The 17,465-nt window shown below is 50.4% G+C and overlaps 1 protein-coding gene across 1 annotated transcript in view; it reads right to left on the reverse strand.

Moving 5' to 3' along the window:
- The window catches only part of ABCC8 (ATP binding cassette subfamily C member 8), an 88,319-nt gene that overhangs the window by 20,528 nt on the left and 50,326 nt on the right, over nucleotides 1-17,465 (reverse strand). Inside the window, 9 exon segments of the mRNA XM_039470368.2 lie at nucleotides 611-709; nucleotides 1,716-1,751; nucleotides 3,675-3,707; nucleotides 13,722-13,827; nucleotides 14,553-14,628; nucleotides 14,986-15,124; nucleotides 15,126-15,166; nucleotides 15,260-15,365; nucleotides 17,292-17,437. Coding sequence (XP_039326302.2) covers nucleotides 611-709; nucleotides 1,716-1,751; nucleotides 3,675-3,707; nucleotides 13,722-13,827; nucleotides 14,553-14,628; nucleotides 14,986-15,124; nucleotides 15,126-15,166; nucleotides 15,260-15,365; nucleotides 17,292-17,437 — 782 coding nt within the window.

Genomic DNA, 17,465 nt, shown 5'->3' on the forward strand with positions numbered 1-17,465 from the left:
CTGGGCAGGTGCCAGCCAGAGTTCCTGGAGGTATCAGAGTATCCTGGTGACAAGCATATACTTAGGTGTTAGGCAGCTTTGGATGTGAGACCCATCTTGGTCACTTACTGGCTGGATGGCCTCTGGCAAGTTATTTAACATTTCCGAGACTTAGTTCTTCAACTGCAGAGCGGGAATAATAATAGCACCTACCTGCTGAGGTTGTTGTAAGCATGAGAGGAAATTCCGTGTACAAAGAGCTCGGCACTGTGCCTGCTATGTGGTAAGAGCTCAATCAATGCTAGCCTTAACTATTATCATTGGAGGGAAAATAGTGCAGGGGCCACACGAATGGAGACTCGCAGAGAGCTGGCCAGCCCTCGAACCAGCTAGAGAAAAGACAGCAGGGCTCTCTCCCTTTCCTCCGCTCCTGCGTTCTCCCGTCTGGGAGCTGGGCCGCCCAAAGCTCAGGCACACCTGGCCCCTCTCCAGGTGCACCATATGGAGAGGCTGGAGTGCAGAGAAGTGCCTGGGCGTGGGTGATCGATGGAGGGGGCCCCGGAACTTGGGTAGGCTGGCCAGAGACAGTTCCTCCCCTCCCCCATCCCACCTCCTTCGGACAGGCTTTTACCGTTGTTTGTTGAAGGGACCCTCAAAGATGATGTTCTCCTCCACAGTGGCATTCAGCAGCCATGGTTTCTGAGAGGCATAGGCCACTGGGCCTCTCTTTCTGGAAAAGGCAGGGTGGGAGTAGGGGGTGCGGGAGGCATTCTCAGGAGCTTCTTCTCAGAGGCAGTTGTCAAGCTGATGGCTCTGACTGGGGCAAGGGGGTGGGGGCAGTGCTAACAGGGGGGTGCAGTTGCTTAGCGTGGCCTCACCTTCACCCAGGCAGGTTTGAGAGGTCCGGTCTCAGCTGACTGGGGCAGCAGGACCTCATCCCCTCCCTGCCCTACACCCAGCCTGCCCCAGCCCTGCAGTCTGCTGTTCCTTAGTCAGGGAGGTGCCCCAAAGTGTGACCAAACCAAGAGACCACTCAACTCTTTTCTTCCTCCCTCTTTGCGTAGCCCTCAAACCACTGGACTTTGAAGTCAGCAGGTAGTTCTCCAAATGGAAGAACTTTTTTTTTTTTTTTTTTTTTTTTTTTTTTTTAAACAGAGGCAAGAAAGCAACTTTTTGGGTGATTTTTTTTTTTTTTTTTTAGACAGAGTCTTGCTGTGTCACCCAGGCTGGAGTACAGTGGCATGAGAGGCTCACTGCAATCTCCCCCTACTGGGTTCAAGTGATTCTCCCGCCTCAGCCTCCTGAGTAGCGGGGATTACAAGGCACGCACTACCATGCCTGGCTAATTTTTGTATTTTTAGTAGAAATGGGGTTTTGCCTTGTTTGCCAGGTTGGTCTCGAACTCCTGACCTCAGGTGATCCACCCACCTTGGCCTCCCAAAGTGCTGGGATTACAGGCATGAGCCACCGTGCCTGGCCGTAATGTGGTTTTTGAAGATGAAAAGAAAAAAAAAAGAGACTCTCAGATAAAATGATCTTGTGTGAAGGGAGTGAGTGGATGCATAGAAGCAGGGGCAGCTCCTAATCCACCTGGTGGAGCCCGGAGCCCTCCCCGCCTCCCCCCACACTGGGCCTGGGGCCTGGGGGCTGCCCTCCAGGGTGACATGGCTCCCTCAGGCCTGATAGTGCCTTGGAGGAAGCTGACCTTGGAGGGCAATGTTCGCAGGACGTGGTACCTGATATCCGAGTCGGTCCCTGTCTCCCGTTCTGGGCTGCAGCAGAGGAAGAAAGGTACACTGAGCTCTCATGGTGGTGAACCGTGACCTCCAGGAAGATTCTGAACTCCCTCAAACCCAACATGAGCATGCCTTTACAATCCCCGGGACCTAGGCTATAGCCACACATGCTGCAGAGAGAGGTGTGGAGAGTGGGGGAGGGCCATCTTGGGGAAGCCTCTGTTTCCTGACCACGTGGGTGTGTTGAGGAGGACCCTGGAAGGCCCAGTTAAGAGGAAGAACAGGGAGAGGCACCACTGGTGCAGGCTCTGGGGGGACACTTGCCAGGTCAGGGAGTATGAAGCCCAATATGTGGCTCCTCCAGACCCAGCCTCTGCATCCGGGTTGGAATGAACTGGCTGAGGTCGAGGCTGATATGGCTGCACAAACAGCTCGGGCAGGGAGTGCTCTGGACAGAGTCAGGCCAGGCCAGGAAGGGTGACACCAGCACCTGCACTCTGGGGGTGGGAACCCATAGCCGTGGAGCTGCAAAGGGCTCCAGGCATGATCTGCAGCCCCACGTGGCCCTATCAGAAGATGACCACGGAATGTGGGGGCTCTGCCAGGGAAGATGTCAGGTGCAGTGCCACGTGCCCTGGACTGCCCAAGCTGCTCCCGTGTCAAATATTCTGTCACTCTGTTCTCATCCACACATGTGAACTTGTCACATGCCATGAGGTCTGATTTTTGGCTCAAGAAATACAGTCACTACCATTACAGAAGCTGAGCCTGTCATCACGTACTGACACTTGGGGACAAGGAGGGGGAGAAGGCAGAGAAAATGTAGCAAAGTGAAGCCTCTTTGGTGTTACAGAGTGAAGGCCGGAGGCTTAAACTTATTTACAAAGCGGAGCCAACCTTCCCTGTCCTGACTTCATACCACCTTTAAGGTGTCTCAAATGTTCTTAGGAGATGTGAGGGGAGGGAAGGTTTTGAGGGACTCAGGGTCTCATTAATCGATTTCACTTGGATTTTTTAGATTTGCACATTGAACACAAAGCAACGAGACTGGACTTTCTGTCTGGCCTGAGGGACACCCATCTCATTTTCTTACAGCCATGTTTCTGAACTTTCTTTTCCATTACCAACCCTAGAGCCTTTTTAGATACATTTTTTCTGTCATTCCTGTCACTTTTTTTTTTTTTTTTTTGAGATGGAGTTTCCCTCTTGTTGCCCAGGTTGGAGTGTATTGACATGATCTTGGCTCATTGCAACCTCCGCCTCCTGGATTCAAGTGATTTTCCTGCCTCAGCCTCCCGAGTAGCTGGGATTACAGGTATGTGCCATCACACCCGGCTAATTATTTTTTTGTATTTTTGGTAGAGACGGGGTTTCTCCACGTTGGTCAGGCTGGTTTCAAACTCCTGACCTCAGGTGATCCGCCCGCCTTGGCTTCCCAAAGTGCTGGGATTACAGGCGTGAGCCATTGTGCCCGGCCTTTCCTGCCACTTAAAAATAAAAACATTTCAGAGGTTTAGGAAACCTCTGAAACTAAAAGTACGTTGACAAGGTTGTACAACTATCACCACTGTGTAATTCCAAAACATTTTATCTTCCCCAAAAGAAATCCCATACACAATAGCAGTCACTCTCCCTTCCCTCTTTCTCCCACCAGCCCCTGGCAACTGCTAATCTATTTTCTGACGCCATCCACCATGAACTTTTAGCACCACAGATGCACTGATATCTGTTTGGTACTTTGGACAGCCACAAAGCATTGCAACGTCTAAGTGTTTTCTGCCCTCAAGAACCAAATTTTGCCCTCATTGAGAATGCAGGTCTTAGTCTTACGTCTCTGAAAGTACATAGGCTGTACACCCCTAAATCCATACTCAGCATTCCCCATCCACAAGCCCCCTGCCCCCACCCTGCCTCTTCCCTTTGTTGGAACCCACTTTTGACCCAGTCCCAAGGCTGTACCTGGGGTCCTCTCCTGTCTCGCTGTCAGGAAGGCTGCTGGGGCACAAATGGGAAAGACCAACACCAGTTAGTTCCCACTCCATTGACTTTCCATCACGTTGGGTCTTAGGGGAGAAGCTATCCCTACCCCACCCACCGTCCCACCCCTTCCCAGGGTTTCCAGATGGCCTCGGTGGGGTCCGAAAGCACTCTTCTCAGTCTCTGTCCCTCCCACAACACCTGGATGGGCACCCTCCAAATAACATGTGCTAAGTCAAGCGTTCCTGGCATTGACTCGGAGCAGCAGTGAGGCTGGCTGAGCATCAGGAGCATTTTATAGCTGGAAAACGCAATCTCAGAGAGGGAGAGTGAAAGAACACAATCATTTCTTATAGTGTTTTCCAAACTGTGCATAGGGACCGAATCATTGGGTCTGAAATCAATAGGCTGCAAGTGCATTAGAGAGAGAGAAAAAAAAAACAACAACAACAACAATAGATGAAATCAGTGTGTACTGCATGGGGTACTGTATTTTTTGTGATTTTTTTTCTCGTTTATAAATGCATAAATATGGTGGACCGTGATGTCAAATGCCTTTCATACTATGGATTACGGTAACTTAAAAACAACAACAGCACTGAGTGAGGTGACCTGAATTGTGGTGCCAATCTTGCCAGCACTGTATCCTCCACCCCAGGACACCTCCCAACCTTCCAGAAGCAGCCCCTTGCCAATGAAATGTATACTTCTGACATGGACATTTGGAAAATACGGATCGTACAGATCTTACTTTAATAATACTAAAAACAGCTAAAATTTATTGAACTTTTATAAGCACCACCATATCAGTATTTTCTTTTCTTTCTTTCTTTTCTTTTTTTTTTTTTCCCGACCCATTGCCCAGGCTGGAGTACAGTGGTGTGATCTCAGCTCACTGCAACCTCCACCTCCTGGGCTCAAGCGATCCTTCTGCCTTAGCCCCTTGAATAGCTGGGATTACAGGCATGTGCCACCATGCCTAAGTTTTGTATTTTTTTTGTAGAGACAGGGGTCTCCCTATGTTGCCCAGGCTGGTCTTGAACTCCTGGGCTCAAGTGATCTTCTAGCTCTGGCCTCCCAAAACACTGGGATTACAGCAGGGAGCCACCGCACCCAGCTGGTATTGTCACTTTTAAAGCTCAAAATAACCATACGAAGGAGGTTTATTTTGATTGCCCTCACTTTACAGATGAAGAAAGTGAGGTTCAGAGAAAGGCTAAGTAACTTGCCCAAAGTCACTCAGCTAGCAAGGAGTGGAGAAAAAAGCTCTGGTTCCAAAGTTAATGCTACATTACCTCCCCTGTAATTTTCCATGCCATAGCTCTGATAAATGCCCCTTGTCCGGAGAACCAGCATGGAGGAAATCAAGGATGGAAATGAGCCTGATGAAGTCCCCCTCCTGCTGAGGGGCAAGACTGAATGGAGATTCTGATGGATATGTAGTCCCCAGTCCGCTATTTTCCTGTTCCCTCATCTTTGTGGTCTCATTTCACTCTCTTAACCCAATCAAACTTCACATTCCCTCACCATGAGATTGCTATAATTCACAATTTACAGACAAGCTGGTAACATGAGGCATAAAAACCCAAAGCTTACAAATTCCAGCTCTGCGGCCACATCCCAGATAAGCTTATCTCTGGAGTCTTCCTGAGGTGACTACTTCCAGAGTAGCAGAGGTGGTTATTTAATACATCTGTGGAATCCCTGAGGACCCCAGCACACAATAAGCTCTCCCAGCCCTAACTCAGTTTGCAACATTGTCTGCACTGCTCAATTAGCCCTCATAATGGACTACCTTCCTCTCTAATCAGCTCCTGTGTAATTCTTTCATCCTCAGTGGGATTTTAAGGCAGGAAGAACAGCCCCCATGGTGCTTAGCACATGACAGAGCTATATAATGAATGGAGGTTGGTAACAGATATATTAATCTTTTGAGAAGGAAGGGAGGGACTGGCTCTCATAGCTGGCCTTCCCTGTGCACTGTGAGAAGTTGTTTGCAAACAACTCATCATCTCATCTTTGCAACCCTACAAACCCTAACCCCATTTTACAGATGAGGAAACTGAGACTCAGAGTTGGCAAATGTGACAGAACTAGGAAGAGGGGAAGCTGGGGTGTGAAACCAAGTTCTTCTCTTTCCAGTGTAGCCCCAAACATCTTCCAATGAGCCTCCCCAGAGCTTTGTATCTGTTTGAAGCTGAGAAATAAAGAATGGTATGTCTGGCAGGCACTTCTTTCACTCATTGCTGGGGTCCTTACAAGAGTGCTGGGGGGCATTCGATTCCTCCTCTGCCGGAACTCTGCAGAGGAAGCACACAGCTGAAAGCATGAGTCTCCCAGTTCCCCAACCCCACGTCCTTCCCTCCAGCCCTCTAGGAGCTGGCATATGTGTGGCAACCTAAATGGTTGCAGGGTGCAGAGGCTGCCCTCCAGGGGCTCACACTCTGGTAGGGCAAATCAGACAGGTACCGACGTCAGGAGGTTATGAGGGCCAAAAGAAAAGCAGGGCAAAGTATCAGAGAACTTTTGGGGAAAAGTATACACAAATGCTGTGCAAATGCGTAAAGGAAAAACTGGAAGCTCCGGGGTGATGGGATATTAGGTGGTTTTTATCTTCTATATGCTTGTGTGTCTTTTCTAATGTAATGTGTGTGCATTCTATTAGAATCAGAGAAAAGAGCATAATTTTTAAAAGAAATTTGGAGGAGGAAGAAACCTGAGAAAATGAGTAGAGCCTCATAGAAGTCATAGCTGAACGAAACCTTCAAGAGTGGGATGGATAAGACGGTGGAGGTGGAGGGCGGAAACTGCAGGCTAAAGGAAGAGGCAGCACATGGTAACATGCACGAGGAGAAGCAGGAAAAATAGGGGCTCTGATGTTTGAATCCCAGAGGCTTTTCCACTCACTGGCTGTGAAATCTGAGGCAAGCCACTTTACTTGGAGGAGCCTCTGTTTCCTGGCCTGTAAAACGGGGGTGAAGGTGCAAACCTCACAGTGACATTGGGAGAATGTATTATAGCTCACAGCTGGTTAGAGGGCAGGTCGTAGGCTTGGAGAACTAGGAGGAATTGTCTTTTCAGCTCAGTGCTTGGCCCCAAAACTACAGGCAGAGGGAGAATCGAATACCCCCAACACTCATTTAAGACCCTGGCAATAAATAAAAAGAAGTGGAAACTGAGGCGTGAAGAGTGAGCTAGGATATACAGGGCTCCACAGCCCATTCCTCCTGCCCAGACAGGCTTGTTGCTGTCCTGCAAGGTTACCTTTCACCCACAGAGCCCTTTCCCATTGATGTCATTGGGTCCCAATGCCAAATCTCTGAGAGAGGAAAGGTAGGGTTTTACTCATTGTCCAGACAAGGAAACTGTCTCAGAGAGGTGAAGCAACCTGCTTAAGGTCACAGAGCTAGCAAATGGTAGCATCAGGACTTCAGCCAGGGACAGCCAGGGTCATCTGGGTCCCACGCCTGGCTGGTCACTTCCACACAGCATCCCTTCTCCTGTCTGTCAGCTGTCTTGCCACACCTGCCTCCTCCAGGAAACCCAGGTGCACTTGAGCCCCTGACTTCCAGCTCCCGAAAGGCTCCAGGAATTGTAAAGGCAGATGCGACCAGGGCCGTCCTGAGCAAAGCCTGTTTCTCTCTTCCTGGGGAATCAGGGCCCTGGGCAGGCAGCATCCACACCAACCAGCACAGGCAACAGCGTTATAGCAGGGAGCTCCAGTGAGACTGGATGTGCAGCTCCTCATAGGGAAGCCTCTTCCCCACCCCGATCTTACCCACAGGGCCTTGGTTTCTGCTGACCCCCTGGGGGCATTTAAAGCCATTCTACTGTGGATATGAATAGCCCTATTCTGTATTTCCAGGGCAAGAATTTCACCAGAGTGTATCTGCTGGTGAAAAAATACTGATTTTTACCAAAACATTTCCTCTTAAAGATTAAAGAGACAGTTTGCAAATTCCCAGGTTGACAGCTCCTTAAAGCAGAGAGCCAGGGAGGAGCAGGTGATTCTTCCTAAAGCAAATGCTTGGGAACCACACAGTTCTCTCTGAGACCAGGAGCCAGGCTGCTGACGTGAGGGACCAGCTCAGGGCTGCATCAGCAGGACCTCAGCAGATGGACGCTTCACGCTCGCCCTGTGGCTCTGTCTGCACACCTCTATCCACTCTGGGTGAGTGAGCTCCCCAAAGGCAGTGCCAGGTCTTTTCCTCTATAGCCTACACAGAATAGTTGACAAAATACACATCTGTACGGCGCACCTGGGGTACAACACGGAATAATCCCTCACAGTCATGGAGGCGACAGACGCATTAGCGGATAATCATAATACCATGTGAAGTATGCCCTCACAGTATTTGCTCATTCCAAATATTGATGGAGAAGAGAGGTAGCAAAATACTGGGTGAGGAAACAGCCCTGACAAAGCATGCGGAAAAGAGAGAGATGTCAAGATGCATTATAACGGCAGCCTCTTGAAGGTCTAAAGTTTTTTCTGGTTCATTCATTTAGCAAATGAATTCATTTAGCTAAAAGCACTATGGATACAGTGAGACAAATAAAATATGGTCCCCGTCCCCAGGGAGCTCTCAAGAATCTTTCCCAGGAGACATGCTGGAGTACATTTAAAGAGCGATAGGGGAATTTTGTTCCTGGCAAAGTAGTAGTATGCTGTTGGATAATAATATTTATAGGATATTTACTACATGCTAGGTTAATCCTCACATCAATCTCACGGGTAATAAGGGAAACTGGTAGAGAAAGGTTATGAAATTTTCCAAAGCACAGAGACCAAACGTGGACCCAGGCACCTTGGCTCCAGAGCCTGTGTGTGCAGCCATACTGCTCCTGCGGTTACTGCAGGAATAAACAAACAGTTGTACTAACAAAGCACCCACCTCCCCAGAGCATTCTCCATTCTGCGCCTCATAATCCCCCAGCTTCCTGCCCTGTGCCTCCTGGAACTCTTTCTGGCTGCCTGGTCACCAGGTCATGGCCTGGGTATGGCTGAAAAGCATCTGAGCAGCCTGGCATCACCCTCACCTCTGGCTGCAAACATGCAGACTCGAGAGGGCTTGCCAGGTCAAAGGCTGTTTTGCTTTTAGCTCTCTTTTCAAGCACATCTTCTCCCTGAAGACCTGGGGCCCAATATCCGAGCTGTGGAGCTCCTACCAGTCATGGAGGGGGCCACCCAACACACAGCCTCCACACTTAACTCAATGCTCAGGGTAGGTGGGCCAGCCAGAGCAGCGTACATGTCCGGATTTTGAGAGACAAACAGCAGATGAAGCCAATCGAGTCTTATCTGCCTGGACTCCTCCTCCTCCTCCTCCTAGTCACTACAAGGAGCTCCAGACTGGCCTTCCTTCCTACAGTCTGTCAGTCTGTCTCTTTCTCTCTCTCCCTAATCCATCATTTATCACAAGCATGATTCTTTTGCAGCATTTGGGCTACATGTTACCTCCCATAGGTAGGCACTATATCCATAGTGCTTTTGCTAAATGAATTCATTTGTGAAATGAGTGAACCAGGAACACCTTAAAGCCTTTAAGAGGCTGCCATTACAATGCATCTTGACATCTGTCTCATTTCCACATGCACTTGCCCAAGCTTTTCCCTAACCCAGTATTTAGCTACTTCTCTTCTCCATCAATATTTGGAATGATCAAATAGTATTCATGCACACCTGACACTGTATTTTGATTATGTGCTACTGCCTCCATTCCTACCGTCTTTGTCTATTTCCCCAGTCCATCGTCCTTTATCACAAACGTGGTTCTTTTGCAGTCTTTGGGCTAAATCTCACTTCTCAGACCTAGGACATGGGATCTAAGCCAAGTTGACTTCTTCAGTCCCGTCTCTCATAACGCACCCCATGCAACCAGTACTCCAGGTGCACAGAACCATGTTCTTTAATATCAGCAAGCCTTTGCCCACACCATCACCCCTGCCTGGAACACCTCCCTCTCCCACCCCTTCCTTTTCTACCTGATGAAACCACACTCATCCTTCAAGGCTCAAACACCACATCCTCAGTGAGCCTCCTCTCCTTGACTGCAGTGTCAATTGTGGTTCCTCTGTGCTCTTCTAAGGCCCAGGGCTCCTCTCACCTCCCTTAAAAGCAGGGCCATGTCTTAGTCACCTTGGCACTCCTGTTGCTGTCACGGGGTCTAGCACACACTAGGCTCTCAACTGGGTGAGTGAATAAGTCACTGTGGACACTGGAGCATGGGTTGAGTTGGGAGCAAATTCTCACGACTTCCCAGGGTTGGCTGCAAGCTAACATATGTACTTCACTATGCTTGAGAGGGAAGCTGGATCGGGCAGGAAGGCAAAAAGGACCCTGGAGAAACGAGACCCTTTTCACTACTGCTCCTCTGCGAGCCTCGAACAGAGCCGGGAGCTGGGGCCTGGGCTGCCTGTTGGAGAGTAAGTGTTGATGAGGACAGAGCTGTGAGGACCCATGCGATGGCTCTGGGAGGAGGCAGGTGTGTGCGAGTCACGGCCACAGTGGCTGCTGGCCTTTGGACTGTCAGGCTAGCTATGCTTTCTTCGTGATACTCTTGTGCCCTTCTCTTTGAGCACATGGTGGGAAACCCATGCACTTGAGCACCTAGGTGCACATCTCACTTCTGCCATTTAACAGCTGGGTGGCCTTGGGCAACTTGCTTCACCTCAGTTTCCTTATCTGGTAAATGAGAATATAATAATATCTACTGCACAGAGTTTGGTGCAGACTGACTGTGATGATGAAGCGTCTGGCCTGTAAGAAGTGCTCAGGCAGGAACAGAAAGCCAAATGCCGTATGTTCTCACTCGTAAGTGGGAGTTGAACAATGAGAACACATGGACACAGGGAGGGGAACATCATACACTGGGTCTGTCGGAGGTTGGGGGCAAGGGGAGGGAGAGCATTAGGACAAATACCTAATGAATGAGGGGCTTAAAACCTAGATGATGGGGTGATAGGTGCAGCAAACCACCGTGGCACAGGTATACCTATGTAACAGACCTGCACACTCTGCACAACCAAAATAAAATTAAAAAATGGATGTGCTTAGGGTCCTTTGCCCTGGAGAGGCTCCTTGTGTTCCCTGGGCTGGGGCAGAGGCTTCCAAAGAAAGAGAGGGCAGCAGTCAGACCCTTAGGGTTGGCACAGCTTGGAGAATAGATGGGGCCCAAGGCAGGGCAGAGCTGAGCCCCTGCCAGTCATGCCTGCTGCGTCTGCAGAGGACAAGGAGAGGTGCTGAGGCTGGCATGATGCCACATGAGGGCAAGAGGGTGGGGGAGGAGGTGAAGAAAGCAGGGCAAAGGGACCAGATTCAGAGTGGGTTTTGACATCCATGCTGAGCAGGGGAAGGCAGGGGCAGCTCCAGTCTCTGAGCCCTGCAGTCCTTCTGGAAAAGCCCTGCCCTGGAGGAGTGCCCAGATCCAGCCTGACTGCTACATGGAGCTTGGACAATACCCCTTAGGACTAGGCCCTGAGGGCCCAGCAGTGGCCAGGCTTGAGGGAAAGAGCATGGGCAGAGCCTCTGCTCCACACACGGACCAGGAAGTCACCCAACCTCTCTGAGCCTCCGTTTCTGCTTCTGTGAAATGGGGTAAAAACACTCGCCTCCTAAACTTAGTAGGAAGCTTGATGAGATCATATTGACAATGCACTTAGCAAAGGGCATGGCCCACAGGAGGTGCCCGATAAATACTGGTTCCTTTCTTCAGCTCATAGTGCACTGGGGCCTCTTCTTGCTGCAGACATGCGGTCAGACAACAGAAAAGGCTCCTCCCTCCAAAAGCTGAAGATGCAGTCAGAATAAGGCAAAATGATCTCAAACCTAATACCTGGACCTTCCCAGTCAGGCTATGTTGAGAAACCTCCCAAGTAAGATGGCAAATGGAGGCAAAGACCCCTCTGCCCACAAAGACATCACAGACCCTGATGGTAGGTGATGGGAAACCCAAGGGGCTCATCTGCCAGCCCACAGCCCCAGTGAGGAAGGACATTTGTCACCTTTTGGATACATGATTCAGGGACATCTTAGAAATGCAAGAAATGGGGGTGCATGTTGATATTCAGACACTGGGCCAAAGTCTTTCTCCCTGCTCAGTTCTGCACTCATGCTTACAAAAAACCTGACACCTTGAATAATTTTCCCCTAGAAATGATTGGCAGGGAAAACTTGCCCTTCCGCTGATTGGCTGCAACTTTTATTCCTAAATACATGCTACAAAGCCCAAAGAGCCCCTTTCCCTTGGCTACTGGGAGGGCGCAGAGCTGGCTGTTAGTTGTCATCTGCCCGGGTTTCTGAACATCTTTTTAATCTCTTCATTTCTCAGCTCCTATTTTCTTACCTTTTTAAAGGGTTTTATTTTACATGCATCTTTATTTTATTTTTATTACTATTATTATTTTGTGGGGACAGAGTCTGGCTCTATCGCCAGGCTTGAGTGCAGTGGTGCGATCCCAGCTCACTGCAACTTCCGTTTTCCGGTTTCAAGCGATTCTCCTGCCTCAGCCTCCCGAGTAGCTGGGACGACAGGCACGCACCACCATGCCCGGCTAATTTTTTGTGCTTTTAGTAGAGATGGGGTTTCACCATTTGGCCAGGATGTGCTCGATCTCTTGACCTTGTGATCCGCCCACCTCGGCCTTCCAAAGTGCTGGGATTACAGGCGTGAGCCACCACGCCCAGCATCTTTTTTTTTTGTTTGTTTTAAATTATGCTTTAAGTTCTGGGATACATGCGCAGAACGTGCAGGTTTGTTACATAGGTATACACATGCTGTGGTGGTTTGTGGCACCCATCAACCTGTCATCTACATTAGGTATTTCTCCTAATGCTGTCCCTCCCCTAGTCCTCCACCCCCTGAAAGGCCCTGGTGTGTGATGTTCCCCTCCCTGTGTCCATATGTTCTCATTGTTCAACTCCCACTTATGAGTGAGAACACCTGGTGTTTGGTTTTCCGTTTCTGTTTTAGTTTGCTGAGAATGATGGTTTCCAGCTTCATCTATGTCCCTACAAAGGACACGAATTCATCCTTTTTATGGCTGCATAGTATTTCATGGTGTATATGTGCCACATTTCTTTATCCAGTCTATCATTGATGGGGATTTGAGTTGGTTCCAAGTCTTTGCTATTGTGAATAGTGCTGCAGTAAACTTACCTGTGTATGTATCTTTATAGCAGAATAATCCTTTCAGCATATACCTAGTAATGGAATTACTGGGTCAAATAGTATTTCTGGTTCTAGATTCTTGAGAAATCACCACACTGTCTTCCACAGTGGTTGAACTAATTTACACTCCCACCAGCAGTATAAAAGTGTTCCTATTTCTCCACATTTTCTCCAGCATCTGTTTCCTGACTTTTTAATGATCGCCATTCTAACTGGTGTGAAATGGTATCTCACTGTGGTTTTGATTTTTACACGCATCTTTTATCAGCTAGTTTCAAGTGCTTCTTGGAAGTAGGTGGGTATAAATAATAGATTCATAATTGACTCAGCCTGGGGTTCTGGCTCGTTAATTGAGACAGTGCTCTTTCCCCAGAAACCAACATTTATTGGTTATATCTGGATCCTCAGAACACCTACTGATGATGTGTGTGTCAGTGCAGCTCATGATCAAGCTGGAAACCAATGTTGGTGCTGCGATTTCCCACATTGGGAAATTACTGCTGTGCAGCTGAGTAACCATGGGATTAGAGTCAGACAGAACTCAGTTTCAATTCCAGCTCTGCCACTTATTAGCTGTGTGAATTGGGGCAAATAGTTTAACCTTCCTCTACAAATGAGACTTGAGAACAGTATGGACCTTGCTGGTTACCATAAAAATGAAATGAAATAATGCATGCAAAGGACTCAACAAAGAACCTGCTCATAGTAGCGATGATGATGAGAATAATAATTAGCAGCGTTTGTTCAGTCCTCACTGAACACACGGTGGCCCTTGCAATAAAAGCGTGTACATCCTCAACTGAGAAGATGGTTGAAAGGAGGTTTCCCCTCTGCCGAGCCCTGAGGATGCATCTATTACCTGCTCCAGAAGACAGCCCCCGAGACCTTCTGCATCTCCCCCAGTGCAGCTAGAAGGAGCGAGGACTTGCCACAGCCCACCTGCCCCACGATCATGGTCAGCTGACCTGCAGGGAGGGAGGGTGGTAGATGGGAGTGGGGCCAGGGGGAGTCTGAATAACCATCACCCAGAAAGACAGACAGACAGATGCAATCTTGTGCATGTATCTTTGAAACATGCAGGGGCCCCTGTTTTCTTTCCTCCTGCTTAGAATCCCCAACAAGTCCTCTCCCTCTTTAAGCCTTTCTTTCTGGAAATTAACATCCTCCTCTGGCTCCCCAGGTCCTTCCCCGCTCAGATTTCCTGCCCCACCGCCCTTCCTAAGCACTTGCTTCTCCCTTCCCACTCTCCCAGTGTGAGCCCAGCTCCTGTGATCCCAAGAAACGCCATCCCGGGTGCCACCTTCAACCCACTTCCATTTGCGTATGGCTGCCTCTGCCAGAGGTCCTCCTGCCTCATGGCCTCTGGGACCTTGCCCAGTCTCAGAAACCCCACCTCTTCCACTATCTTCTTTGGCTACCCATGTCTAATCTTTCTGTGCATTTCCTATACTGCCTGAAATGGATGGTTTGAAATTAAGGCTGGCAGTTTTACCCTATCCTTAGTGCTTCACTCCCACCTCGCACATGAAAGCCTCTAGAATGTAGCCCACCCCTTCTCTAGTATACCCAGGGCACCCACCAAGAATGAGCAGAGAGCAGGGACTCAATAAGTGCAGCTTTGTCTTCTTATCTCCATGTTACTCAGTGGGACATGGTGAGGGGTGTGCTGGAGGGGTGGACTGGGCCGTACCTTGGGGGACACGAATGGTGATGTTGGACAGCGTGGGGATTCCATCCGGGGTCCACGTGAAGTAGCCTCCCATGATCTTCACAGGCCATACCCCACCGCCCAGGAGAGAACAGAAAAGCAGCTGATTCCCGCTGTGAGTAGTCTCTCGCCTCTCCTCCTCCACAAAAGCCAAAAGACACTGATTCCAGCCCCTAGATTGCTTCTAGGGCAGTGGAGTGGGAGACTGGCCTTCTCATACTGACCCCTGCCTAAGGCTGGGGGTCCCCCAACTTGGTTGTCCCTGGTTTCTGGATTCCTATGGACTCTACCAGCAGGCAGGGTTCCCTCTGCAGAGGACTCTCCGCACGTAGCTCTCGGGCCTTCCAGGCTCGGAGCTCCCTCTGGGAGCTGGTGCTGGGTGGCCAGGCAAGGGGCAGCAGGGTCTAGGACTCACCTGGACACAGCAGTTTTCAGCATCACCATCTGTGCTGGCGACCAGGCTCTGCAGAGGGCCCGTGAGTCCCCGACAGTCCTCCCGGGCTGGACGCTTGCGGTTCACAACCTTGAGGGGCTGGGGGTGGTTTGGAGGTGAACCCACTGGGCTGGGAGCTGTGTAGGTAAGGGAGCCCCTCTTCCTGGGAAAAAAGGCAGAAGTCCGACACAGGGGGGCCAAGTTTCCAGCCTTAGAGGACCATGCTGGGAGTAGCAAGGGGAGGCCAGGCACTCACCACTGCCTGGTACTTGCTGGCTGGGCCCTGGGGCGTGGGCTCACGGGGGGCACACTGCTCCTCGCGGATCTCTGCACTGGACAGGAACTCACTGAGCTTTTGCACACTGCACGGGAAGCACAGAGATGCCCCTCACCCCTGCCAGGGGCAGAGGGGAGGGGAGAGGGTGCAGCCTGAGAGAGAGCTCTGAGAAGGCTCTTGGGCCTGAAGTGTAGTCCCACAAAGCCCACACTGAAGGGGGCAGACCAGTAAGCATTCCCATGAGGGCAGGTAACTGGTGTTACCAGGGTTTGCTAGGGTTGACCAGTCAGCTGGAGTAGGTGGGGGTCTGGATTAGAGGTGGGATTGGTTAGTTTTAGGGTTGGTTTAATGTTGAAGCTGGTTAGTCTGAGTTCTTAGACTCAAGGATGGTTGACGTTGGGTTGGTCCCTGTGGGTCCGAGGTGGCACTGGAAGCTTTGCTCTTCCAGCTCTTGCTCTCCCATCCTGGAGATATGAAAGCTTTCTGGGAAGCTCAGGATTGTTTGTATTCTCCTTTCTTCTCTTTTCTAAGTATCCAATAAGCTTGGGGCACACAAGCCATCCTACCCTCAAGGCAAGGTTATTCTGGGGCTGTAAGTTAGCTGTGGCCTGGAGTCACCCTTTCTGTGTGCCACCCCCTAGATGGGAGGGGCAGACCGCCAGGCTCTGCCCTTGTCTCCTGTCCAGCCTTCCTCCCCAGCAGGCAGTGACTGGGAAGGGTGGAGCTGGCCCTCATCTCTTGGGTGAAGCTTCACGTAGTGTCCCGAGCCCACCTTCAGCCAGAGCCTGAGCTTCCTCACTGAAAAGGCCTCTGGTACTCTGGTGTTCCGTTGCTGGAAACAGTGGGATCCAGAGTGTTTAAAAATGTGAATGCTTTGGGATCAGTGCAACAGTTTCCTGGCAGGTGCAGCATTCTTGAATCTGTGGTTTCTACACAGAATCATAGGGCTGGAGAGTGGGTGGTGGGAGGTGGGGTGATCATCAGACCCCACAAGGCCATGGCCAAGAAACTGACTCAGCACAGACATCATGGAAATGGGAGCTAATCCCTGTTCAACCAACAACTCCTTTGTTAGTACTCCTCAGAGCATAATTCTGCTGAGTTATAACCCATTCCATCTTTGAACCCATGCCAGAGCCTCCCCAGGCAAGCTACCCCCTCTATCAGCTATTTCATTCTAATAACTACTCCTTCCTTCCAGCTTCCCAGAACCTGCCAGGGTCCCATGAGACAGGGGTGTCACCTTCCTCAAGGCTGAAGACACAGAGGACATTTGTTACTGACTGGTCCTCTGGCCATGGGTAAGGACAAGCCAGTCCTCCACAGAGGCATGACAGGCTCTTGCTTTCAAGGAGCCAGAGCTATTTCAGAGGAGGTCTTCACACTCCAGATACGGCATTTCCCAGGCATAGCCTCAGCCTTCTACCTTCAAGCTCTCATTCCCAATGACAGAGTCCCCATGAGGCTCTAGAGCCCGGAAGTGGGAGCCTCCAAGAGCTGTGGGCCAATCTGAGCAGGACCCAGAGCTTGGGGGAAGCTGTTTCACTGGCCAAGGCTCGAGGAGGGCTCGGGGCTGTGGAAAGGGTAGGGGATGCCCAGCCTGGGCAAGACAGACACAGTGGATGCCTTCTGATATCCAAGGGGCTGCCACATGGGGAAGGGATGGCCTCATTCTGGCTGGCTCAGGAGGGCGCAGTTAGGACCAGTGGGTAGAATTTAGGAGGATTCTACATTTGGCTCAACATTATTATTATTTTTTTTAGTTGTCGTGGAAGTGACAGTGAGTCCCCTCTCCTGGGAGGTATGTAAGCAAGTACTTGCTCAGGGATGGTGAGCTGGAAAACCATACAGGCCAATGTCCGTCTGACCAACCAGGACCAGCTGCATCGAGGCCCAGCAATGAGGGTGCGTCCTGGGACCAAATAACTACGGATTGGCAGTCACTCAAGCAAGTCCTGAGGCTGACACAGGAGCTGCCTGCCCAGTGCCCTGACCCGGACCCTCCCCTCACCTCACTAGAGCTTTGACGGTGGATCGGACCACGCTGGACAGCAGGAACAGCGGTGTGACCAAGATGTGGAAGAGGGAGAGGGAGGCAAAGGCCACGGACGGCGAGAAGTCGGCCTCTTTGAAGAAGCTGACGTGGCCCATGAAGGTCTGTGGACAGAGGCACAAGTGAGGCTGG

Source organism: Saimiri boliviensis, chromosome 6 (genome assembly GCF_048565385.1).
Source record: "Saimiri boliviensis isolate mSaiBol1 chromosome 6, mSaiBol1.pri, whole genome shotgun sequence".
Taxonomy (NCBI): Eukaryota; Metazoa; Chordata; class Mammalia; order Primates; family Cebidae; genus Saimiri; species Saimiri boliviensis.